At 39.7% G+C, this 25,669-nt stretch overlaps 1 protein-coding gene across 2 annotated transcripts in view; it reads right to left on the minus strand.

The window, feature by feature from the left end:
- itga7 (integrin, alpha 7) overlaps nt 1–16,996 on the minus strand; it is a 34,358-nt gene extending 17,362 nt beyond the window's left edge. Inside the window, exons 1-14 of one of the 2 annotated variants that reach the window (XM_058791135.1) lie at nt 16,639–16,996; nt 6,654–6,775; nt 6,467–6,546; nt 5,517–5,772; nt 5,340–5,441; nt 4,906–5,113; nt 4,634–4,827; nt 3,431–3,519; nt 2,102–2,229; nt 1,851–1,946; nt 1,591–1,652; nt 1,312–1,481; nt 1,029–1,178; nt 58–173 (exon numbers count right to left, since the gene is read on the minus strand). In XM_058791135.1, the coding sequence (XP_058647118.1) occupies nt 58–173; nt 1,029–1,178; nt 1,312–1,481; nt 1,591–1,652; nt 1,851–1,946; nt 2,102–2,229; nt 3,431–3,519; nt 4,634–4,827; nt 4,906–5,113; nt 5,340–5,441; nt 5,517–5,772; nt 6,467–6,546; nt 6,654–6,775; nt 16,639–16,826 (1,961 nt within the window). In that variant the 5' untranslated portion in view covers nt 16,827–16,996. Of the gene's footprint in view, nt 1–57; nt 174–1,028; nt 1,179–1,311; nt 1,482–1,590; nt 1,653–1,850; nt 1,947–2,101; nt 2,230–3,358; nt 3,520–4,633; nt 4,828–4,905; nt 5,114–5,339; nt 5,442–5,516; nt 5,773–6,466; nt 6,547–6,653; nt 6,776–16,638 lie in introns of both variants that reach the window. The other variant, XM_058791134.1, reaches the window with a different exon arrangement.
- Between the last annotated feature and the right edge of the window lie 8,673 nt (nt 16,997–25,669).

The raw sequence follows: 25,669 nt of genomic DNA on the forward strand, positions 1-25,669 counted from the left end.
TGCTCACACTCTAAGCATGCAGTGACTGAGACAGAACATATGTGTATAAGCACTTACCGTGGTAGAGGAATAAAGGCATTTGAAATGGGTGCTTTTGTGCCAAACTGATAGGAGAGTTGAAGGTTGCTCTGGCATATTTTATCCTCACCACACCCTTCTCTGACAAAATTGACCTGAGAAGTAGACAGAAAGCTTGCACTAAGCATTGCACATTCATTGTGATACTGGAATTACCATTCCGTGAATGTTACATAAGAGATAATGTACAGACAGCTAGTCCTTTTTACAAACTAAAAATGAAGTGGATATCTGACTACTTACCAAATTAATACACGGCATGCAATATAATTTTTGAGGGTAATATTGCAATATGCAATGCAACATTGAGTGAAAATACTTTTACTATGTAAAGATCACATGACTATTGCAACAATGGTAACTGGAATCACAATCATTAATGTAGATTATAAAATTATTGGATACTATAAAATACTTTGTGTGGACCACTTCATGTAGCCTTTACCAGGATACAGTATAACAATACCACAACACCCGTAATGACTGTTGCTTGCAGCACATCAGATTGAGCTCACTGATGTCCACACAAATATAATGGGAATACTAATATTAATACTAAGTGTGCGTGTTGAACACCAGTGAACATGTAAGAGCAGAAGTAAAACATGACATGTGTGGAATACATTGTTAGAAACTGTCTCACTGAGACTGTGTACAAGTAGAAACCTTTCATCCAAAGGCACTAGATCTAAATATAAAGCTCCACCACTTTTCATAATTTGTCACAACAGCCATAATCATAATCTTGATTATTTTTCCAGTTAATTGTGCAACCCAACACAGGGTGCTACGAGAGAGATTAAACTAACAAAGCTATGAAGGACATGTCTTTCATGAGACAAATGTACAGTATAGAGTCATTATACACAAACATCCGAACACAGAATGCAGCGGTTGACCAATCACAACCAAATTCAAAAAGTAGAGCACAGAAAGTACATGTGTTTTACCTCAGAGTAGAGTGTGTTTGAGGGACTGAGGCTCAGTACAGGGCTAAGCTGGTTATGGTGTTTATGTCCCATGTGGTGGTGATGTCTGCTTCTCCGTATAGTGTGTGTGATAGCTAGAGAGACGGGCCGCAGCTTGTCCTGAATGTTTTCCTAGTGAAATGAAAACAAAAGAGTTCCTTCTCATTTCACCTAATATTAACATACATCTCAAATGCATCTCCTGTGACCACTTGTGATCTGACATCATTGAATGAATGAATGAATGAATGAATGAATGTTCTACCTGTACAACAAAAGTCACTGTTTGGCAGTCAGGATGTTTTTGTCCACGTAGCTCCACTTCCACCGAATGAACGTACTCCAGCTCTGATAAACTGCGGTCCAGGAAATGAACTCTGTGAGGAAGACCCAACTTCCTGCGCTCTACATCTGCCTCAAAATGTACACCAAGTGCTGATGTGGGAGAGCAACACAAACATTCAAACTCTACAGACAGTGGATGTGTATGTCTGCACTTATGCTGTAAGTTGTGATGGTAGATGGTAGATGTGGTTTATCTTACTGATATGTGGTGAGTAGGAATCTGGATAAGCAGTGTACGTGTAGCAGGCTTTCACATTCACACTAGATAAAGAAAACACGGGCATTACACGTGATGTTAAAACATAATAAAGTTTCCAAACAAGATGTCATAGACACGATGTGAAGACAAAATAATACCTACGTAGTGACATAATTACAGGTATTGTTCAGTATTCATCTAATTGCATAGCCTTAAGGAAAACAAATATATAGTGCAATCAATAAAAAGTAACTTCTGACCAAACACCATCTTGGCCCTGGCAGTTGTGCTGTGTCAGATCAATATACTGAGGCTCAATGGAAATGTCTCGGATCACGTGGACCACTGGACGTGACCTAATGGACAAACGATCAAAGAGTCACAAAAGATCTTGAAACTCAGTGTAATAATAACTGCAAGGCATATTTTTGAACATTCAGTTGACATCTTTGTTACGGGACACATGCTTTCAATTCGCAGCTAAAACATATACAGGAAGTTCATATCTCACCTATAAAGCACAACCTGATCGCTGAGAGAGCCAATAGCTAGATCTGGATAAAAATTCCCATCAACATCTAGTCCTCCAGATATGGAATAGCCCAGCCGCTTGACTCCTGCATTAAGCCCATCCAGAACCTTGAGGTGATGACAAATAAATTAAAAATGGTGTGATGGCACTCCTGGCTGAATGTCATTACTTCAGTACAGCAATTAGGTTGCCCTTATTTCTTGTGTGACCAAGAAATCAAAAATACATTCAGTATAGCACACAGATATGGAGATATTTTTGTTGCATTATTCCAAATTAATAGATTATGACCCACAAAATAAATGTATAAAGATTAACAGAAATAAACATAACAAATAAATAGAGTGGAATCCCCAAATTAATCTTAGAATTTCACAAACATGAATTAAGTTAACAAATAAATAAAATGGCATTTGCAAATAAAAAACATATTCACAAATATCTTATGTCATCACAAACACAACTTTGCCTGGCATTCATTTGTGAATTGCGTTCTGTGCATTTGTAGATCACTGCACGTATTTGTGGGTCATGTCCTGTACATTTGTGAATGGTTTTCTGTGCATTTGTGTATCGCTGCAAACATTTGTGGATTTAGAAACATTTCTATGCATTTCTTACTCATTCACAACATTTATTTATTAGTTGCAGGGTCATTTTCTTGCCTTATATGTGACCCTGGACCACAAAACCAGTAATCGGGGTAATTTTTTTGAAATTGAGATTTAATAAATATAATAAATATTATTATTTAATATATATAATAAAAAAGAGATACAACTATTTTAAAATCTGGAATCTGAGGGTGAAAAAACATCAAAATATTGAGAAAATCGCCTTAAAAGTTGTCCAAATGAAGTACTTAAATTGAAGTTTTGATATATTGATGGTATGAAAATACACACACATATATACAGTATATACACACAAACTATCTTCATGGAACATGATCTTTACTTAATATCCTAATGATTTTTGGCATAAAAGAAAAATCTATAATTTTGACCCATACAATGTATTGTTTGTAATTGCTACAAATACACCTGTGTGATTTGCAAAATGAATATTTGGAAGTGGAAAATTGTTATAACAAAATAACAAATTACAAACTCAAATGCAAATCTAAAAATCACTGTACATTCTCAACTGACACACTAAAGCAAAAGATATAAATAACCATCTTATAAAATTGTTTTTGTGAAGTATCTAACGTGTCCAAGACTTTTGCTGAGTAACCTGTCTGTCTCTCTCTGCCTGTGTCTGTCTGTCTGTCTGTCTGTGTCTGTGTCTGAGAGAGAGAAGGTTTGCCTGAGAGGGTTTGGTATCAATGCCTGATGAAGAGCCACGGTAAATAAAAACTTTCCCATCTCCATCAAATGGGGCTCCAACAGCAATGTCTGAAAACAATCACAATCAAATAAAAAATATCAAATTATTAAAAATTTTTCGATTCTGTAATTGCATTATTTCTAATTTGGCAAGTAGAGTATTTTCCTCTTATGGACAACCACATATGCAGGTGCCAAAGTAGAAAATAGCGCAATGAAAGTGAAAACACTTTCAATGACTGACACGCAGGTTTTCTAATCAATTGATCATGCAAACAAAACTGATAACACTGTGAATTTCAATGCACAAACATGACTGTAGAGCAACCTATGAACACCTAAACTTTCTCAGTGATAGACCTATGAGCTGTGTCTATCTGCATGTCTGCATCATGATTCCACATGGAGAAGAATTGACAGAGGAATTGAAACTGTGAGACAGGAAAAGGATACAGGAAGTAAATAGTGGTTTCTGCAGGAATCAGGAGGTATAGAATGAGCCAGAGCACCACTAATCAGAACGGTAATAGCCATCCTCCTAAAATAACACCACAGAAAGTGTTGTGAAATCCAATGATCACCGTTTTTAAATTGTATTTTAAAGAACAAGAGCAGTGGGCAGCCAATGCTGCGGCACCCGGGGAGCAGTTGGGGATTCGGTGCCTTGCTCAAAGGTCTCAACTCATTCATGGTATTGAAGGTGGAGAGAGCGCTGGTTATTCACTCCCCCCACTGACAATTCCTGCCGGACCTGAAACGCAAAACTCGAAGTCTGACTCTCTATCCATTAGGCCACGACTGCACGACTTATATGGGCAATGATGTAACTGTTACATGTGGGGTTTTTTTGTTTGTTTTTTTATAATATAATGAGTGTAACATTTGTATGATGTGATATAGTTGAAAAAATCCAGGTCAAAGAGATAAGGATGAGGTTGCTCCGATGTCACTTTGCAAGTAGGCTCAAAGTAGAAAAAACATGTATTAGAATAACTTTATAAGTATTGTGATATTACACGGGGGTGTACTCACTTCTGTACTGTAACTGTAATACAATATTGCATTTAATTATTTTTTACAAAGAACCAAATCCAGAATTCAATCTAATCTGTTTTTCTGAGATACCATGAACTAAAGTGTATAACCACACTTGCATGTACGTGTGATTTCTTCCTTACCATACCTTCATAACCATCCTGGTCCAGATCTCCAGCACTACTGACACTCATCCCAAACATAGAGTCATATGTTCCATTGAGCCGGATCGGTCGTGCCTTTTCCCAGTGGCTGGCTGGATTCAGGTACACATACACAGCACCCCCAATCTCTGCCTTTCGGTCAAAGAAATTTGGAGCTCCCACTACAAGATCTGTCCAACTGTAGGTAAAATCATCCTGTTAGATATTAAGCACATCAGATTCATGGCTTTACACATGGACATGTAAAGTGCCTTACCCATCACTGTTCAGATCAGCCACGGCCACAGAATAACCAAAGGAGGAGGCCAGTTCCTCACCCCACAGAATGTAGCCAGGCATCAGCCGGTAGACGTTGTCCTTCCGCAGCAGAACCACGGCTCCTGTGTGATTGGCTCGAGGAGCTCCAGCAACAAATGTCAGCTCAGACTTATTCATAATACCTCTGGCTGAATCCACAGAGAAACCTGTGATGAGAAGGGACAGATTCACAAATGAAAACAAACAGGGCACATGACGATTTTGTACCTGATTTTATAGATTCCATATGATCTTGCCCATTTGTCAGTGATTATAGTATATGAGTGTTGTCAGGGTACCACAACATCAGTAGCCAAAACCACTGTAATGGAATTTGCATAACAAAAATAAACTATTGAAATATCAACATGTCAATGTTTTTTGTCTACAAACCCAGGTAACTGTTCTGAGCGACGTCCTCAAATGAGCTTTTGGACGGTTCCAGTGTTTTGTAGACCAGAGCATCCTCAACAGGACTGGCCATAAATAACAGCCCTGAGAGGAGTTTAGATGAGAAAAGGATGATTTAGAGGGAAAAAACATCAACTCATCAAAAGCACATCTCAATACCTTTCCAGTTGTAGGTCCCCGGAGCCCCAAAGAGGATGTAGTTTTTGTCAGGTGTGAAACTAGCTGACAGGCCCTGCTGGCAGAATCCAAACTGCTCATGTCCTTGAGAACGACCTTCACAAAACTTCCACTCTCCCCCATCCAGATCATCTCTCTCGGTCAAATCTTCACTCAGCACATAACAGCGTCCGATCGGGTCACGGGTCTCAAAAGTCTGGTTGACATGTTGTCTGAGCTCATAGAGGTGAGCGCATGTCTGACATCACAACACAAACAGAATTATGTAGTGCATATGCCACAATGACCTAGTCCCCCCATTCTCCATAATTGTGCTTTGATTTGATTTTAAAATTGAAACTTTAGAACTGAAAGTCCACATTGTAAGAAAGCAGTGAAGGATAAGGTACTTGAGTTGCATTGATTTCCATTACCGAGGGAGTACTTAAATATATCTTTGCTTAAATCCATGTTCATTTTCTATCAGGTTGCATTTTGAATGTGCAAAGCGCTCGTGATGGAGAATGCAATGAGGGTCACTACGTTTGCTGGGCTTCAGGGCTGGACCTGATCTCGAGCGTGCTCAGCGCTGATGATTGTGGGTATTTCCAGGACACAAAGGATGCATTTTATGCATCCTTTTAAAAAATGTTAAAAGAAGATCATGAAAAGAAGGCTGTCTTCCAAGGATCTTTCATACTGAGGTGGCCTTTGACAGCACTTCATGATGTGGCAGGTGAAGTATGCCGCTTTACTAGGATTTTAAACAAAAACACTTGAGCCAGCTCATCAAGGTGTTCAGGATGACATGAAAATAACTATCATGAGTGCCAGAGCAGGATTGGAACTGAAGTCTGCAGGAATGTAGTAACTTTGTGCATGATGTTATTTACTGTATACATGGCACATCAGATCTGTCTTATCTACCTGTCACAGGTATAAAACATACTCACCACTACTTTTCCACCAATTCCTTGACTTTTGACTGTGACACCCAACCACTGGTTGTCTTTGCTCTCTCGGTCAAGACTCACTTGAGAAAACGAGAAACATTTTTCCTTGAATGGATACAGTTTAGCAGAGCAAACAATTTAGTTCATCACATAAAATTTAAGCTAAAATGGTCTTAATAAGTGTTACCGTGTCCATCGATGTCCACTCGTTCACACTTCTCCGGTGTAACCGGACAGCGATACAGTGCACCGGGACGGCTGCTCCAAAAACTTCCTATGCCCCGGGCCTGAGGTGCCCCAACCAATATCCTGTAGAGGAAGACTAACACTTTAAATGTTGTTCCTATGTCACTAACAGTTAGCAGTTTCAAGAAAACAAGATCATAACTGCATCATTTTTATAATTCATTACATCAGTGGTCTCCAACATGGTGTGGTCTCCTCCATGCACATCCAATACCTGGTCAAGCACATTATATAAGTGGCTTCATATTTTACTTTATTTTATTTTTTCAGGATAAATGCATAAGGTGGGAAAAAATAACTTTGGTAACATTTCATATAATATTAAAACATTAAATACAATAATTTAATAATTTTCTATATTTAGAAGTTTGCATATATCAATGTATAAACATAAACATACGTTACATAGGCTATTCTGTGAGGCAGTGGTGGGAAAAAGTAAACAACTTAGATAAAAGATAAAACTGTATGCCTAATCTGAGGAGCTAGTATAGCAGTAGCAATTTTACCACAACCCACAAGACCTTTATGCACCAGGTACATCACTGAGAAAAGAAAAGTTAGTTGAAAGCACCATTAAGCAGACAACAATCATTTTATACCAGACCTGCTAAAAAGTCACAGACTGCAACCAAAGCTTCATTTAGAGTTGCTCATATTTTTTTTAGAAACAAACTAAAAAATCATTATCAGATGGTGACATTGTCAAGAGAGCAATGACTGTGATAACAAAAACTCTGTTTAAAGATCACAAGAATGGAAATTAAATAATGTCAGCACTCTCTGAAGTTCAAACGGACGCCTCCAACACCGGGTTGGGAGCCGTCCTCTCCCAGGTGCAGGACGGTGAGGAACACCCGGTGATATACATCAGCCGAAAGCTGACCCCAACGGAACAACGCTACGCCGCCGTCGAGAAGGAGGCGTTGGCTGTCAAGTGGGCAGTCGTGGAGCTCAGGTACTATCTCCTTGGCAGGAAGTTCACGCTATTCACCGACCATGCCCCCCTGCAGTGGATGGCCCGGGCCAAGGATACCAACGCTAGGGTCACCCGCTGGTTCCTGGCGCTCCAGAACTTCCACTTCGTCGTGCGACACTTCCGAACTTCCGTTCACTCACCACCAGAGGTCACTCGCTCACCACATTGACTCTCACACCATAAATCACACTGGACTGCATTTCCCATCATCCATTGTACTGATGACACATAAACAGCTGATTACACTGATTGCACACACAGCTGATTGCACTGATCACACACCCTACATAAGCCATGGACTTCCTCTTGCCCTCTGCCGAGTATTGTATGCGTTTATCGCTGTTCTAGCTTCAGCTGTCCTACAGAGCCTGTTAGTTTTCCTAGTCTAGTCTAGTCTAGTCTAGTCTAGTCTAGTCTAGTCTTGCCTTGCCTTGCCTTGCCTTGCCTTGCCTTGCCTTGCCTTGCCTTGCCTTGTGTTTTCCCCTGCCTGGACTTTTGCTTACGTTTCTCGGATTACCTCTCTTGTCAAGCCCCTTTGGATACTGTTCGCTGTCGACTGACCCATGCCCGTTTTAGATGACTCTTTGCCTTGCCTGTGATATACCTGTTTGCCATTGTTCGGCCCTGCCTGTATTTATGACCATATCCTTGAATAAAACCTTGCACATGGATCCGCACGCCTCACGTGTCGTTTGCCCCATAACAGTAAGGGAGTACATCATTCTTTACAATAAATGACATGCTTTAGTTTTAATTAAAATAATTATGTTAAGACATGTATACTTCTCTACTTTTGGAACTGCCATAGGAATAAATATACCAATTTGCTGAAGCATTTGCACTCCACGCCACCAGCCATTTGTACAGCCTTTGTTGCTTTTGAACTTTAACATTGTGATTAAAATATAACTTTAAAAACTCACCAATGCATTTTTTTTTTTTTTTTTGTTACACACATAACTAGTGTGTATTACAAAGATCAGTGGATATTTATGAAATTCTGGAATATGAAATGTGAATGAAGTAAATCATTCAGTATTACAGGAACTAAAACTGAAATGGTCACGTTGCCTTTTAGCATGTTTGTATCACTGGTGATCTGACTTTGTACACTGAAGACAGTTTCAATGTCATAAGCTCACCAGGTGATTTTTTCTTAAATGTTAGACTGTTAAATTGATTGCTCTAGAGAGAGAGAAAAAAATTAGATTTACCAGGGTTTGTAGGGTTCATGGCACTGTGTCACGATAAAAGGCTTTTGCAAGAACCACAAATGTCCAGGCGTTGCATATATTGCATACCCTTTTTTGAGCCCCTGCCTGTTTTTAACAAGCTTTGTACTATGGAGTGGGAAAAAAAGCTGAAGATCTTTGAAGACAGAATGTGAGAGATCATGTCTTGCCCTCTGTGTTGTGTTGTGACGCCTGGATGTGGTACAAGTGCTCCAAAAACTCTGGGAACTCATTAGCATGAAAAAGACTCTATGTGAAAGGCATCTAAATGGAGGACAATGAGCCGATCCTCCCCTCCTGCTCTATTTCAATATTTCTTTCAGCTGTACATTTACTGCTCCACATTTTTGCATTCCTTTAGTAAAGGCTGTGATCAGTATAGATGGTAAATTACACCCATATATATATATATATATATATATATATATATATATAGTTAGGTCCATATATATTTGGACACAGGCACAATTTTTATTACTTTAGCTGCTGGCCAAAACATATTCAAGTTACAGTTATATAATGAATATGGGCTTAAAGTGCACACTCTGAGCTTTAATTTGAGGGTATTATCATAAAAACTCTTTAATGTACCTCCTCCCTTTTTCAAGGGACCATAAGTAAATGGACAATTGACTCAAAAGCTGTTTCATGGACAGGTGTTGAGCTATTCTTTCATTATTTCTACATCAGTTTAACAAGTAAAGGTTTGGAGTTGATTCTAAGTGTTCCATTTGCATTTGGAAGCTGTTTCTGTGAACCCACATCATGCGGTCAAATGACGTCCACAGAGGACAACAGTAGTGCATGATCGGAGAATCCTCTCCACGGTAAAGAAAAACCCTTTCACAACATCCAGCCAAGTGAAGAACACTCTCCAGGAGGTAGGAATGTCACTGTCAAAGTCTACAATCAAGAGAAGACTTCACGAGAGCAAATACAGAGGGTTCACAACAAGGTGCAAAAAACATCTAAAAAAGCCAGACTTCTGGAAAAGCATTATTTGGATGGCTGAAATTAATATCAACCTGTACCAGAATGACGAGAAGAAAAAAGTATGGAGAAGGCTTGGAACAGCTCATGATCCAAAGCATACAACATCATCTGTGAAACATGGTGGAGCAGTGTGATGTCATGAGCATGCATGGCTTCCATTGGCACTGGTTTGCTGGTGTTTATTGATGATGTGACAGAGGACAGAAGCAACCAGAATAATTCTGAAGAGTATAGGCATATACTCTCTACCCAGATTCAGTCAGGTGGAATTTTAACAGGTTTTTAACAAGTTTCTTGAAGCATCTTGCCACATTGCCACAGCTTTTATGGATTTTGTCTCAGTTTGTTCTGTTTATTAATGTCATTCCAGACAGACTGGATGATGATGAGATCAGACCTCTGTGTGGAGCCCTACCAGTTGACAGACTCCTTGTGCAAACAAAAATCTTACTGGATTATTACAATTAATGGCAAAATGAATGTTTGGAAATGTAAACTGACATTTCCTAGTGACACACTACAGCAAAAGATAGAAATAACTGACTTAAAACCATTTTTAGCTGGTGACTAATACTAGTGTTCTAATAATTTTGGCCACCACGTATGCTGTATATATATATATATATATATATATATATATATATATATATATATATGCGTGTATATGGAATTGATGTGATATGTGATTTCCAGCTTGAGCCATCGTATGAGAACCTGTCCCATGAATTGATGTATTTATTTGTATGTTTGTTTATTTTTTAAAAGAGAGAAGGTATTCAAGAAAAAAACCTGAAAACCTTTGTAAAAGGTTTATGTGTAGATGAAGCCGGGTGACAGTGACAGTATTTCTAAAAAAAAAAAAAAAATTCCCGAAAAATCTAAATAAATACATAGTCATCAGAATATGCAGTAAATGTGTCTACCCTTTGTTGGAGAAGGCTGTGAGGTCGGGTCAATTCTCTTTTAGTCTATAACAGGCAGCAGCTCTCATTTGAGTATAAATAGAGTGCAAACACAGTAACAGCAGGCCAGATGACACCATGTGACTTCCTTATACAAGGCCAATCATTTGTGTCCAAAAGTGCATTTACTGCCTGTACACTGAGACAAGGAGGATCTGATGTCACTGTGTGTGTCAGTGTGTATGTGTAGTTCAGGTATGAAATGGAGACACAAAAATGTACCCACAAAAATGGCAGTATCCAAAATCCTTGTCCTTATAGGAGAATTAAATATCTAAAAATGGCTGTAGTTTTGTGTGAGGGGCAGGTTTAGGTGTAGGGTTAGTGTAAGGGGATAGAAAATACAGTTTGGATAGTAGAAAAACCATGGAATGAACCCATAAAACATGGAAACAAGTGTGTGTGTGTGTGTGTGTGTCAGAGAAGGATCAGTGGCATGCCAGAGGCATTAGAAATGATGATCTCAAAGAGACATAAACAGCGAACAATGTTTTTTTTTTAGTAGTCAATGTTCAACAGTCATATACTATTTGGGAATTCCCTGGATCGAATCACATGCAACTCTAAAACCATTCAATTGTGTAATCCAAAACGTTTATAAAGAGGGAGAAAAGCACCAGAAGTCAGTATGTCATGGAGATTGGATTTATGTCTGGCTGCACTTCTGAAGCTTCCCCTCAAGGGTCAATAAACAATATATTGTAATTAAACAACCTGAACAATACAGATAAAACCAAAGACAAAAAAAACAAAACAAAAAATTATTCATAAATCCCATAAGCCAAGGGCTCATAAAGCAATGAAAACATGACTGGACATTTAAAGGGTAAAGCATTACTTGTAACTTTTGGGAGTCAGTTAACCATGGGAACAGAAAGATTAGCCACTGATTGAAACCTGTGTCAGATTTTGAATGAATCCTTTCTGTTTGATTTGGGCCTAAACCCAACCCCCAGTCAGGCATTAAACTTTTAATGTGACGGATTTGAACAGCTTCTTGCTAAAAAAGTGTCTTGTAACCGCATACCTTATAGACACACACAAGCTCCTTTTAGACGCTGGAGACAGACAGACTGCGGTATGAGTGCAGTATGAGTCTTGTCTTCCCTGCCACTCCAACTCTACAGCATGATTTCACCATCCAGTTAGGTTCATCAATAATTACCCTATCAAGTTTAGTCAGAAATCTTGGTGTAATCTTCGATGACCAGCTGACTTTCAAAGACCACATTGCAAAAACTGCTCAATCTTGCAGGTTTGCATTGCACAACATCAGAAAGATCAGCCCCTTCCTAACGAAGCATGCTGCACAATTTTTGTCCAGGCCCTTGTCATTTCTAGGCTGGACTACTGCAAGGCTCTTCTGGCTGGACTTCCATCATGCACAATCAAGCCTTAACAAATGATTCAGAATGCAGTGGCACGACCCCAAATGGGCCCACACTGTAAAAAGTGATAAGTTGACTTAACTTAAAAAAATTGAGGAAACCCATTGTCTTAAATTTTTTAAGTAAATGATAATTTAAAAAAATAAGTTAAGTGAATTGTCAAGTTAATAAAAGTTATTATTTACTTAATCATTTTAAGGCAACGGGTTTCCTCAATTTTTTTAAGTTAAGTCAACTTATCACTTTTTACAGTGCATGTCACACCTCTCTTTAGCTCGCATCAAGTTCAAGACATTGATGCTTGCATATAAAACAGCCACAGGCTCAGCCAGTCGCGTAGCTATGGGTGGGTCTGGGCCCACCCACTTTCATCTGTGGCCCACCCAATAAGAAGTTCGTAATTTTCCAAATGGATGTAATTTATTAAACGATATTAATAAACATCTTATTTCACTGTAACTTTATTTATTAACAATATTAAACGCTTGTTTTCATGGTCAATTACAAGTCGTTTTCCCTCTTCCTATAGGTGCATCATATGCTTGTCAAAATAATGATTCGTCTGTTTCTGTTAGTCCCACCCACAATGTTATGTTTACGACCTATGTTTACAACTTACGGATATAATAGTAAAATGTGTGCGTTTGTGAAGTTAAATTTGAAAATAGCCTAGTGAAGCAAACATAAATCAGATCAATTCTTTTAAAATGGCAAAGTCTTAGCAATAAATCCGGACCGTCTACAGATGAAACCCGACAGACCACCTGAGGGTGCTGGATTTATCGATCGGAAACTTCTGAACCAAGTGTGTTTGAAACATCATATTTGCATAGGTACAGATGAAACAGATGTGCTGTTTGTGGAAAGAAACACATAAACATTGTGCTAGATCCTGGTCGCCACAACAAACTGCATAATTTGCAGCTGCGCACATTTCTGCGGTCCTCGATGCGTGTGAACTGACAGAGACATTTGATTATGAAATCATCAGCGAAGCCCCGTTGTTTCACACTGAGGTAATGCTTTTTAATAAACTTCCTTTAGTTAACGTTAGTTAATGCATTAACTAACATTAGCAATACGTTTGTTATCATGTTTATTCATCTTTGTCAACCAGCTCAGGCAAATGTTAACATGTACAACTTTTAATTTTAATAATGTCCTATTAGTAAATTTTGAAATGAACATTAATATAACAAATTACTAATGTTAATGCATGCTTTAGAAGTACTGTGTAATGAACCTTGGTGCTCTATTTTTTGTTGGCAATTTGACATGCAGTTTTCATATACACACCTGGCCCACCCAGTTTTATGTAGGCCCACCCACTTAAAAATTTCTGGCTACGCTAGTGGGCTCAGCACCCGCCTATTTCCACTCACTATTACGAATCTACATTCCCTCCAGAAGTCTGAGATCTACGAGTGAGCGACGCCTCGTGGTACCATCACAGGGAGGCACAAAATCACTTTCCAGAACTTTTTCGTTCACTGTTCCTGGCTGGTGTAATGAACTTCCCACCCCTATCCGGAAAGGAATCCCCTATCCTAATCCCTGACCATTTTCAAGCGCCACCTGAAAACTCATCTCTTTCGTCACCATTTGATTTCATCCTAAAAAAATATATTTTTTTTTGCTTTCTCTTTCCTTAATCTCTCCTTGTCTAGCTTGTACTAATCCGAACAATGCCTGAAACTTTGTATTGCAAGCACTTCCCAAGTTTATTTGCCTCTTTATGATGAATAGCTTATTGTATTCCTCAAAAAGTCGCTTTGGATAAAAAGTTTTGCTAAATGAATAAATGTGAAAGTAATGTGTCCCTGGGAAGTGGCACGTCTGTCACCTTAGTATGGTGGTCCCTAAACCAGTCTGATTATACAGTAAGGTGACCAGATGTACCACTTCCCGAGGACACGTTCTGTACAGGATTTCTAAATTGCCCAAAATAACCAGCTGTTCGTTGTTTGCGTGTCCCCGGGAAGTGGCATGTCTGGTCACCTTACATCATATGTGATCAGACGCGACACACTGGATGTGCTCCTGCTGGACAGATCAGATCACAGGTGTCTGAAAACACATTTTCAAAACAATTCTAACTTTGACATCTTAAAGGCACAACAGTGTAAATCAAAGATGGATTTCTTACAAAAGTGCTGCATTGATGGCTATAGTAGTTAATTTAGAGACACACTGTATAACGGTTACTGTCAGCACCACTCGTCGCCCTCATTAAGTGACTAGTTGATCATTGGTTCACTAGTCAACCATCCTCATTCAAGCTGTGGAAAAATGCTTTGCTACTTTCCATTCAAATCAATGCACATTCATGTATGTTCATTGGTGGGTCACACTAGCACTTTAGTTTATAGTGTAGCTGGTGTTTTCTCTGACAGGATGATCATGAATTAAGTTGCATTGGTTCTAAGGTGTAAAACATGATGTAACTGCTGATATCATGCAACCAGAGGTGTAAAATACTTAAGTAACTGAGTAATTTTACTTGATTACTTTACTTAAGTATTATTTTGGAAGATTTGTACTTTATTCAAGTACAATTTAAACTGACTACACGCGCATTGTACTTTTACTTGATTACATTTCTGAAGAAAAAACAGTACTTTTTACTCCTTACAATTTTATTTCATCTTGAAAAGTACATTACATTTTTATTTTATCTTATGCACATTAAATATGGTAGCATAGCTCAAGCGTGCGTGCCTGATGTGAGAACCAATGATCATTGTTTCATGCATCAAGCACACATATTTCTACTTCATTTATGACTTTCATCAGGTAAATGTCTGGCTTCAAAAATTCACCATCAAATCCGAGGAAGCATATTGAGGTAGCAAAGTTGCATTTTCCCAAAAAATGTTTATTCGTTATTTGTTCTGTTTTGATAGAGCCATTAGCTGTGTAATATATTAGCTGAATGCACAAGATTGAGTGCAAATAAAATCAGTGATGAGAATTTAAATACCATTAATATTTTTGTGGAAATATTTTCTTAATTAATTAAAAATCTCCAAAAGTGTTTAAATAAGCATTGTTTGTTAAATTAATTGTAATTCATGTTTAGTGATGTTCTCACCAGGTAGTGGATAAGTTGTATTTATAATATGTCATTATATGACACATTGAGTAGGAATCAGGACTGTCAATGTTTTTTTTTTGTTGTTGTTGTTTTTAATCTTAATAATTACATGATTTGCTCATTAATTAATCTAATTAGTAACACATAATTATTTATCAATATTTGCTGAGAAAAAAAATTATAATTTAAATTAATAAAAATAAATAATTAATAAATAAATAATCACATGGGATGGCATGAGGGTGGAAAGGATGGAATTTTTTTTTTAATCCCTTTCCCTGTATTTTTTTTCTCCGGTGTTCCGCTGTGCTGCATTTTAATTGTTGTTGTTGCACTAGATATACGTGTTTGACCTGTACCATTGCATTTTGTTTCGTTTTCTCCCTTTAACCAAACTTCTGAATGTCTGTTAGAAAAGAAAGTACTTCTACTTTTTTAATACTTGAGTACAATTTAAAGTTGTACTTTTTTACTTTTACTCAAGTATGTTTTTGGCCAGATACTTGTACTTTCACTTGAGTAAAAATTTTGAGTACTTTTTACACCTCTGCATGCAACGCACAGAATACTTGTTTTATATATAATACATTAATATGTATGTATTAATTTTACCAAGGTTCTTTAAAGGAAGTGAACACACATTATAAAGCACAATTAGTTAAAACAATGATTACGATGTACACGTCTCTAGTAGATTCTAGTCTTGCTGTCTTTTTCACCTCATTTCTGGTCTAGCAGGTAAAACGGTTCAACTGATCACTTAGTAAAGCAACAAACCACTCCTCAAGAACACATGATTTGTGGAATCAAATCCTCAAATAAATAATGCTTAGTGCTAGAGGATTCCTTGCATTATCACCCTTATATGAGCAATAAGCCACTAATAACAGCTGATAATAAGCAGTGAGCTCAGCACAGCGTAATGCTCCTCTCTGTAACTCATCTCACACACTCATTGTATGTCTGACAGAATGCAAGTGGCCAGCTTTAACAGTCTCTGTGCACGACAATATCTGCTGTGTCACTGACTGAACATCATTCTGAGCATGAACAGACCTGTCTCTGTTCACAAAGGGATTCAGTATGACATTAACAAACTGACTTATCACAACACCCTAAATCTCCGAGAGAAAAATACGATTCCTAGTGTTATCTAAGTATTGACACCAATGAACAGTGCTGCTACATAAGATCATGTTTCAGGTCACAATCATTCTCTGCAATGAGCTCTTTTGCCCTCGACACGAGCCAAAACAATAATCCAGTTGATAGACTCACCAGCTGTGAGGTTCAGGTGTGAGCTGCTGGTGTAAAGCCAAAGAGAAGCCGAATAAACTTCCCTCCTCACCCTCCTTGATGAGGATTGTTGTTGTGTCCAGGTTAAACGCTGAGATCCAGGAGCAGAGAGCGAACAGGAGGCAGCAGAGTACAGCCGTGCACCTCTGCTGTGTGCGCCACAGAGACATGACAAAGTACAGTGGCTCTGATAAACACCACAGTCCTGGATAAACTGCTGATCATGAACAAAAGACACTAGAAGTTTCTAAGAAATGATCAGTGTCTGTTTGCTGCTGCCAGTCTGAGTTGGGCTCCAGGCAGGAGTAAGACTGCCAAAGAAAGACTGCACAAGTGCACGGCCGCCCCTCCTGTCACACACACACACACACACACACACACAGAGCCGTGAATAGACCACCCACACCCCCCTCAGCTGACATCATCACTCAGCGATCTGTGGCACATTGATCAGGATCACTAGATATGACTAAACTCGGAACAATATGAGGACCCGCAGCTGTAGATCAGTGTTCGGTCACTCCACAAAACTTCCCATTTGAAATGGTGATTTGTAGATTTTGCAACCATTCAAACATGCTATCAGACACATGATGTCTTTCATGATGTTATTCAATTGCATTTTGGCATCTCAGGCAAAATTTTATAGGAAGTTTGTAGTGATATAGATGCCTGACAGGGTTGATTACTTTACAGTTCATGTCATTACTAGCCTTGTGCTCAAGGTCATGACACCGCAGTGTGTTTGTAAGTTCATGTTATTTCTACAAACATCCAGTTTTCAAAAATAATCTATTTACTTTACAAAATCATGATCATTATTGACTATTTTCAATCATAGCCTACTGAAAATCTTAACAAAATGTACAGTAAGATAAAGTGATAAGCTTGGAATAAGTTGATGAAAGAATAATGTTGTCATTATAACAGGATTTTGTGATGCAGTCATATTAATGCATATTTACAGCTTGGCCTGTTCCTCACACAAAACAATGAAACTGTAGACTACTCTTAAAACGCTTTCATGAAACTTTATGGTGTTTTTTCGTCATTTCTGATAGCATCCACCCTTTACACTTAAATTGTATGAACATGTGAACGTTTATCTTAATTTGTGTCCACTGAACGACATGAGGGGAGTAAACGATGACAGAATTTACTTTGTTAAGATCAGATCTCACTGATACAAACTAAAGCAGGCATGAAGAGGCGATGACTTTGATGGAGCTGTAATTAGAACATTAAATGATGAAGAGAATGTAAAGATGCGTTGGTGCTGTAACTACAGCCCAGCCTGTCAACAGTGTTGTGACATGCGGCCACAGCTGTTTCCATGAGTCATGTGACCTCCTCTCTTCCTCTCTGGCCTTATGCAACTGTCAGTCAAAATCTCACAAATTAAAAACCTGTTTCTGAAAAGACAGAATACAAGTTTCTGAACTGAAAAGCACATGGTAAAGCGTTTCAGAATTAGTTTAATAGTGATATGAATATGGATTGATTTGCAGTTATCTTGTAGGATAAAAACAACAGTTGCATTTCTGTTTTCCCAAACTGATGATTAACGTTTGTTGAACTCTCTGCTATTTTCATGAATGTTATTTTGAACTTTGGCCTTCAATTCTTTTTGTTAAATTAAATGCTATTTTAGAGTGGGGAGCAGAGTTGGAGTGAGGAGTGTCGGTCCATCAGGAGTAAAACATTTTAGCAACAGTTCACCGTGTTACTAATAATAAAAGATGGGATATTACCACTATCAGAAAGCACTGTTCACATACTGTATGAATAAGGCATGTCCATGACTTTTCAATGTTTTAATTCAGAGAACATTGCCTGTATGTTACAAAAGTAGGCTTAATAGACTTTGGCTAAAGTTAATATTTCAATGAAGCTTAGTGTATTTATTTATTTATTTGAAGTTATCTGCTATTATTTAGTAGCAATGTCTATTTTCTACTGACCAACTATCTGGTATAAATAGACAGATCGCCTTTGTTCCAATTTAAGGTTTGACATGAAGTGGGCTATTTTCTCCCTTTTATTTGATATTATAATATAATAACATTTTTCAGTAACAAATGTAACATTATGATATATAAAATGTAATAATATATTCCTATAAGTAGTATGTATTAGTACATATGGAAGACGCTTGTTCCTAGATGTTCCTTTACAACTAGCCACAAAGTCACTTTCCAAAACTTTCACCCTCTCTGTTCCTGTCTTCCACAAGCACTTAACCACCCTAGAACAATAACAGGCACTTACTAAAAATCTAGCTCTTGTTAATGATTTTGTCACGGTCCTGCTGGAGCCAGGGAAACGCGGGGACCAGGAGTTTCTTCCAACATAGACTTTTATTTGGAATAGCAGGAACACAGGAATGCAGGACACACGAGTAACAATTAACAACCGACAAGACGACAGGGAAACACAGGGCTTATGAACGGAACGAAATCAAACGAGGAGAACTGTAACAGGTGGGGAACAAATCAAACACAGCTGGAGACTAAAGAACCCATAATGACAGGAACAGGAACAAACCAAATATGGGCACGAGAGGAGGGGAAACACAAGACAGGACTGACATTACTCCCCCCTCCCGGAAGTTGGAGTGAGGAGTGTCGGTCCATCAGGAGTAAAACATTTTAGCAACAGTTCACCGTGTTACTAATAATAAAAGATGGGATATTACCACTATCAGAAAGCACTGTTCACATACTGTATGAATCCAATGGGGAGGGGGGGTGGGCGCTCTGGAGGCCTCTAGGGACCAGGAGACATCATAGACGGCCTCCAGGGCAGCGCCCGTTCCGGGAACCATGGCGGATCAGGGGAGTCGGGATGCCATGGCGGGTCAGGGGAGTCCGGCGGCCATGGCGGATCAGGGGAGTCGGGATGCCATGGCGGATCTGCCTCCGAGACCTCGGCCCCAGCCCCCACCTCGGCCTCTCTGGCCGGAGCCCTACTACCCCCCCCCCAAAACATTTTCCTGTGGAAATTAGAGGTGGTCTTGGGCTGGGGTTCAGGGGAAGCGGAGACTCTTGGGAGCGCCTTCGTGGCGCAGGCACTGGGGGGCGCTCTGGAAGCGCGGTGCTGGACGGGACCAGCGGAGACTCTTGGGGACGCCTTCGTGGTCGCACGCACTGGGGGGCGCTCCGGCGGGTTTACGTGAGCCGCGAACGGCGGCTGGTGAGACGGAGCCGCGGCGAGCCTGCAGAACTCCCAGGCGAATTCCACGAAGCGGAGATCCCTGCAGGCTAGGGTGACGAACTCTGCGGCGACCTCCATCGCCACCGGGGAGAAACAAAAACCAGGAACAACAAAAAACTGACAAAAAGGGAAAACCAAAGCGGGGGGAAAACGGAAGAGGTTACGTTCTTTGTGGTCGGTTGTTCTGTCACGGTCCTGCTGGAGCCAGGGAAACGCAGGGACCAGGAGTTTCTTCCAACATAGACTTTTATTTGGAATAGCAGGAACACAGGAATGCAGGACACACGAGTAACAATTAACAACCGACAAGACGACAGGGAAACACAGGGCTTATGAACGGAACGAAATCAAACGAGGAGAACTGTAACAGGTGGGGAACAAATCAAACATGGCTGGAGACTAAAGAACTCATAATGACAGGAACAGGAACAAACCAAATATGGGCACGAGAGGAGGGGAAACACAAGACAGGACTGACAGATTTGATTGTATTTTTTTATTTTTATTTTTTTGTTTGTTTGTTTGTTTCCACAATATTTAGTATGGTGTCAAGTTATTCTTGATATTTTGAATGGCATTTAATTTTATTCGTATTATGGTAACGGAAGTCTTTTATTTTGACGGTCATTGGCATGAGCCTATATAGTGCGAGTACGCGCCAAACATTTCAGTACGGAACGAGACCCAGACGCACACGGTCGCTATTTCAAAGGTTCACGGTTTACAAGGAGTTTAAAAGGATTTAGCTCCTGTTTTAAATGGAGAACAAGATGTATTTGGACTTCTTGTTACCTGTTATTATTTTGTTCTGTTTTCTTTGTAGTAAGATTATTTATTTGTATTTGGTTTCAGTGTATGTTTGTTTCAAGGTTTATCGATTGTGGTGTTTTGTTTTCTTTGTACAAGCTCTTACGGTTGATTCTCACTGAGTGATACAGCGATGTGCTACGTCTTACGGCATTCAACAGTGACTTTATCTGTGACAAGCATTCGAATAAAGTGTGGGAATCACCAGTCGGAGAGTCCTCTATCCTTTTATTAAACCAGGAGCAACAGTAAGAGCTTGCCATCGTTGATCCGCGGTGCTGCTTCAAGGGACGCCATGGTTGGTGAAGTAACTTTAATGTCGGTGCGCTCGTCGGGGACCAAGATTAAAGCGAGCGCTCAGCGGATAGCTATACAAGTCTACGGGCAGGAGATGGACCGATCTAATTGACTACACTCTTAAAAAAAAAAAAAAAGATTTACTTTGGCTCGTAATCATAGGGGAATCACTTTTGGTGCTATAGCGCCTATTCTTAAAGGTGCTAAGCACCTTTTTCAAATGGTGCTATATAGAACCATTAGAGGTGCCATATAACACTGTCAAATGGTGTTATATGTAAGGGATAATCAACGGCTAGCTGTGCATTAAACGATTTGAACGCACGACGTGGAGGCAAAGAACCGCCCGACACTCAGCAGAGGGTGGTTGCCTCTGCGAAGTGCATTCAAATCGTTTAATGCACAGCTAGCCGTTGATTATCCCGTTTATGCCATGGTCATTTCCCAGCATTCACATATTAAAGATATTAATAATATTTGTGCTGCGATATTTGACCGGAACGATAAAAAATTATGGTTATTTTCGTCTGTATTACTATTCAACAGTAACTGTATGTTACTATGGTTACCAATGTTTATAGGAAGCGCATTAATATAGAACGTGATTCAACTGACCTGGAACTACCTGTGCAGATCAACGAATTTAATCAACACCTGCCAGCCAATCAGAATCGAGTATTCAGACAGACCATGGCATAAAGAACCATAAGAGGTGCCATATAGCACTTTTTCTCAAAAATGGTGTTCAACAGTGGTTCTTTGTCTTTTAATCATAAGGACACCTCCTTTGGTACTATATGGCACATATTCTTAAAGATAAGAAGCTTTATAGCACATTTGTCAAATTGTGTTATACAGAACCATTAGAGGTGCCATTACTACCATAGATGATCCAATATGCTTCTAAATAACACTTTTACTTAAAAGATGAATGATAATCATATTGAGCGGACAAGCGTCTACCCCGATTGCAAAGTAGTTTTTGCACCTTTGGCAAAAATCTCTCACGCAGGCCCCTTCCCCACATGTCGCCTAAAACCCTTTTGATTTAACTCAAGTGCCCTGGTGTGAAAAGTTTTGTAAACTGCAGAAAGGCATGTTTAGAAGTGATCTATATTTCCGAAACTCTGGCGCCCGAGTCGGGGGCCCCTAGGCTACCACCGTACCGAATTTCGGGGCCATGCGACCTTTTCACCCTGCATTTCCCACGTCCCACTCGCAACCTATTTCAATGGAAACTTCACAGGTGGTTCTCGGTCAAGGGGGTCTTTTTTGGCCAATTAAGTAGATACGGACACGGAACTCCAGAACCTGTCCCGGGGGACCGTGACGTGAGATATATATCAATTTCGGGCTGATTGGCCACTGTTGCATTTTTAGGAACAACGTAGAAACTCGAAACTTTGGATATCACATCGGGGCCCCCTCGGCTACCCTCGTATAGAATCTCGAGGTCCTGTGACCTTTTGAAGCCAAGTTATAGATACATCCTGCTTTGACAAAAAACAGGTGTTAAGGGGGCAAGATAGGCACTTCGTGGGCATGAGGAAGACAATGATGAAATCTAGGTGGTTAGTCGTCAAAATAGGCACTCCGCGGGCATTTAGGTGGTTAGGGGTCAAAATAGGCGCTCCGTGGCACTGAGGAAGACTATGGTGAAGTTTGGGTGGATAGTGGTCAAAATAGGCACTTCGCATTCATTTAGGTGGTTAGGGGTCAAAATAGGCGTTCCGTGGCACTGAGGAAGACTATGGTGAAGTGTAGGTGGTAAGGGGTCACAATAGGCACTTCTTGGTCATTTAGGTGGTTAGTGGTCAAAATAGGCATTCCGTGGCACTGAGGAAGACTATGATGAAGAATAAGTGGCCACGCAGTGCGAGGGCGCCCCCAGAGGCATCCGTACGGAGCCTATGGCCGATTTCGCGGCCTTAACCGCTTTTTTGTAAAACGTCCACGTCACCATTAGAATAAGTGGCTCGTGTCGTCCACAAAGTGAGCACGAGCCCTCGCACCAACTATGTGTCAAATGGCAACTTTTTTGAATTGAAAAATTCCCACGAACCACCTGAGTTCCCTTACGTTTTAGATCCATTCTGAGTGAGTGCGCCTTGGGCACGTCAGTGAATGCTGAGATATTTCTGTAAATAAATTGAACCGGCCAGAAGAATTGCGTGAAACTTATTTCTGTTCTGTCTGTATCATCTCAGTGAGGTTTAATACATGTACAGTAAGGCAAATGTAATGCTTTCAGACATTTAAGTGTGGATGATAAAGTTTGGAAAAATGCCTGGTTGCGTCATGGTTACAAATAGCATCAACATCTGTTTATGTCATGACGTCGTTTAACAAACTTTTAGCCACAAAACCTGTTTTTAGCGACTTCACCTTGAAATTAGTTAATTTGCAACACGGCCTGCGCAAGCGGAGGCAGAATCATGCTAGCGTCTGCTACAAGAGCTGGAGGCCCGGCTGCATACGGCGCTGTGGCCGGAAGAGCTGCGGTGAATGGCTGAGCCAAAGCGGGAAACGAGTGAGTGAAGCTTTTCTGCGGTGAGAACTGGGATGCAGGCCAGGCTCGTTGAAGGCCTGCCTCTGCAACCCGACGCTCACGGAGAACCGGGTCTTGTGCGGGATGATGGTGTCGAGCGAGGCGAGATCGGGGCTTTGCTCGATCTATTGGCCGCCTTGGCGGCTGGAGTGGATTTAGGAGTGAGGTTGGCTGATTTGCAGGGTGAAGAATAGATTGTACAGATCCGCTTGTTCATCCTCCGCGAGAATGGTGCGTCAGAATTAATCAGCATTTGCATCGGGCTTAAATACTGTCCACTTTCTGATCGGAGGAATTGTTGGTACGGCCAAAAGATACAAGGATGCCAGGGAAGTTGGAAGTCTCACCAGTGGAGGCGAGGTTAAGGCTCGGCGTCGTGGAGAGCGTGTGGCTGGTCGAGCAGAGTGGCAGCCGCGATGTGCTTGGCGGCTGTGTCTGGCGGAGAAGGACTGATCCTGGGGCCGGCAAATTGCGGCAGAGGATCGGTCTCATCTTTTGGACAGTAAAAAATGGGTCTGTGATAAAAGTGGCCAAAGGAGCGAACCAAATGCTGAAAGACTCTAGAGAGAATGAAGGTAAGATGGCTTGGCTATTTATAGAGGTTCTCTCTCGAGCTGATAGGATAGATGGTGTGATTGCTCATGATCAATTGGCCGGGTTAATTATCTGAACGTGCTCCTCCCGAACTTTGTTAATAAAACATCATTTAGTCAATCATTAACCAGTAAAATTAGAATATCATGTTAGTTTGTTTATTTATTTTCAGGGCTTTAGCTTTATATGCATAAATAGCAGCAAACAACAGACCATGAGGATTCACACATCCCCACATCACACACCTGCAGTGTGATGGCTGCAGATAAAGTCTTAATTGTTGATGATTTTAATATCTATGTTGATAATGGAAAAGATGCATTGGGATCAGCATTTCACAAAACTAGAGGTATTTCATATTGCATGGTGGGAAAGTACACTGTAAAAAATGACCGTTATTTTAACAGTAAAAAACTGTGAAAAGGCTACGGTAAAAACCTGTTAAATGGTTAATGGTAAGTTCCCCTAATATATACAGTGAAAAACTGTAATAGACATTTCAGAAAATTCTTCAGAAAAGAAATACCGCTTTTGAAGTGAAAAAATTTAAAATTTACAGGGGAAAACCGTAAACTGACGTTCCCAGAATTCACTGCGTTGCATTTCAAATTTTGTTTGAATTTGATGTTTTTTCTTTGAAATAACTAGGTTTCTTCTTAGTTTTTTTCTTATCAGTTATGTTTATTAGGGTTGTATGTTACATCTAATGTTGTTAAATTAATGTTTATAGGATATTTCAGTTTAATGAGTCTCACCATGATGGTGTTTAGTGCTTGTATGAATGACACTGTGCACCCTCTATATATGTTATTATTTGATGGGCTTTGGTTCATCATGTGACCTTCTCATCACCACCTGCATTTGGTGGTTAGCAGTGTAATACAAAGGTACAAAACAGATTTCAGTAATTCAATAGGTTGGTATATTAACATTATATCAGTTAATGAAATTACGGTATTTAACTGTAAATTTAAGTTAAAACCGTAAAACCTAAAATGTTGCTACCATATATTTTACAGTAGAATTCCAGCAACCACAGCTGCTGGTTTTTTACTGTATATTTTACGGAATATTTTTTTACATTGTACCCTATCCTACAGAAAAGCATTAAAAACTGCTAGATCTGATTACTTTTTGTCTCTTTTAGAAGAAAACAACCATAACCCCAGGTATTTATTCAATACAGTAGCTAAATTAACAAAAAAATAAAGCATCAACAGGAGTTGACATTTCCCAACAGCACAGCAGTAATGACTATAACAAACATTGAGGTCCGTGATGCTGGTTTGTCTGATCACCTGCCAATAATATTTGACTGTTCTATTGCTGTTTTAAAATCTGAGAGTAGGCCTTCCACATATCTGTCTAGAGTTATTAACTCCTCTACTGCTGTACAGTTTACAAAGGTTTTTTCAGAACTCCCAGCAGGTGGGCATGGCACAGTTTTCTGATGTGGATGGTTTGGTTGACAGTTTTAATACTTCATGTATTGGGATCCTAAATGAAATTGCCCCCCTCAAGGCTAGGAAGCTAAAATCTAGGAAACAGCCTTGG

Source organism: Onychostoma macrolepis, chromosome 11, assembly GCF_012432095.1.
Source record: "Onychostoma macrolepis isolate SWU-2019 chromosome 11, ASM1243209v1, whole genome shotgun sequence".
Classification (NCBI taxonomy): Eukaryota; Metazoa; Chordata; class Actinopteri; order Cypriniformes; family Cyprinidae; genus Onychostoma; species Onychostoma macrolepis.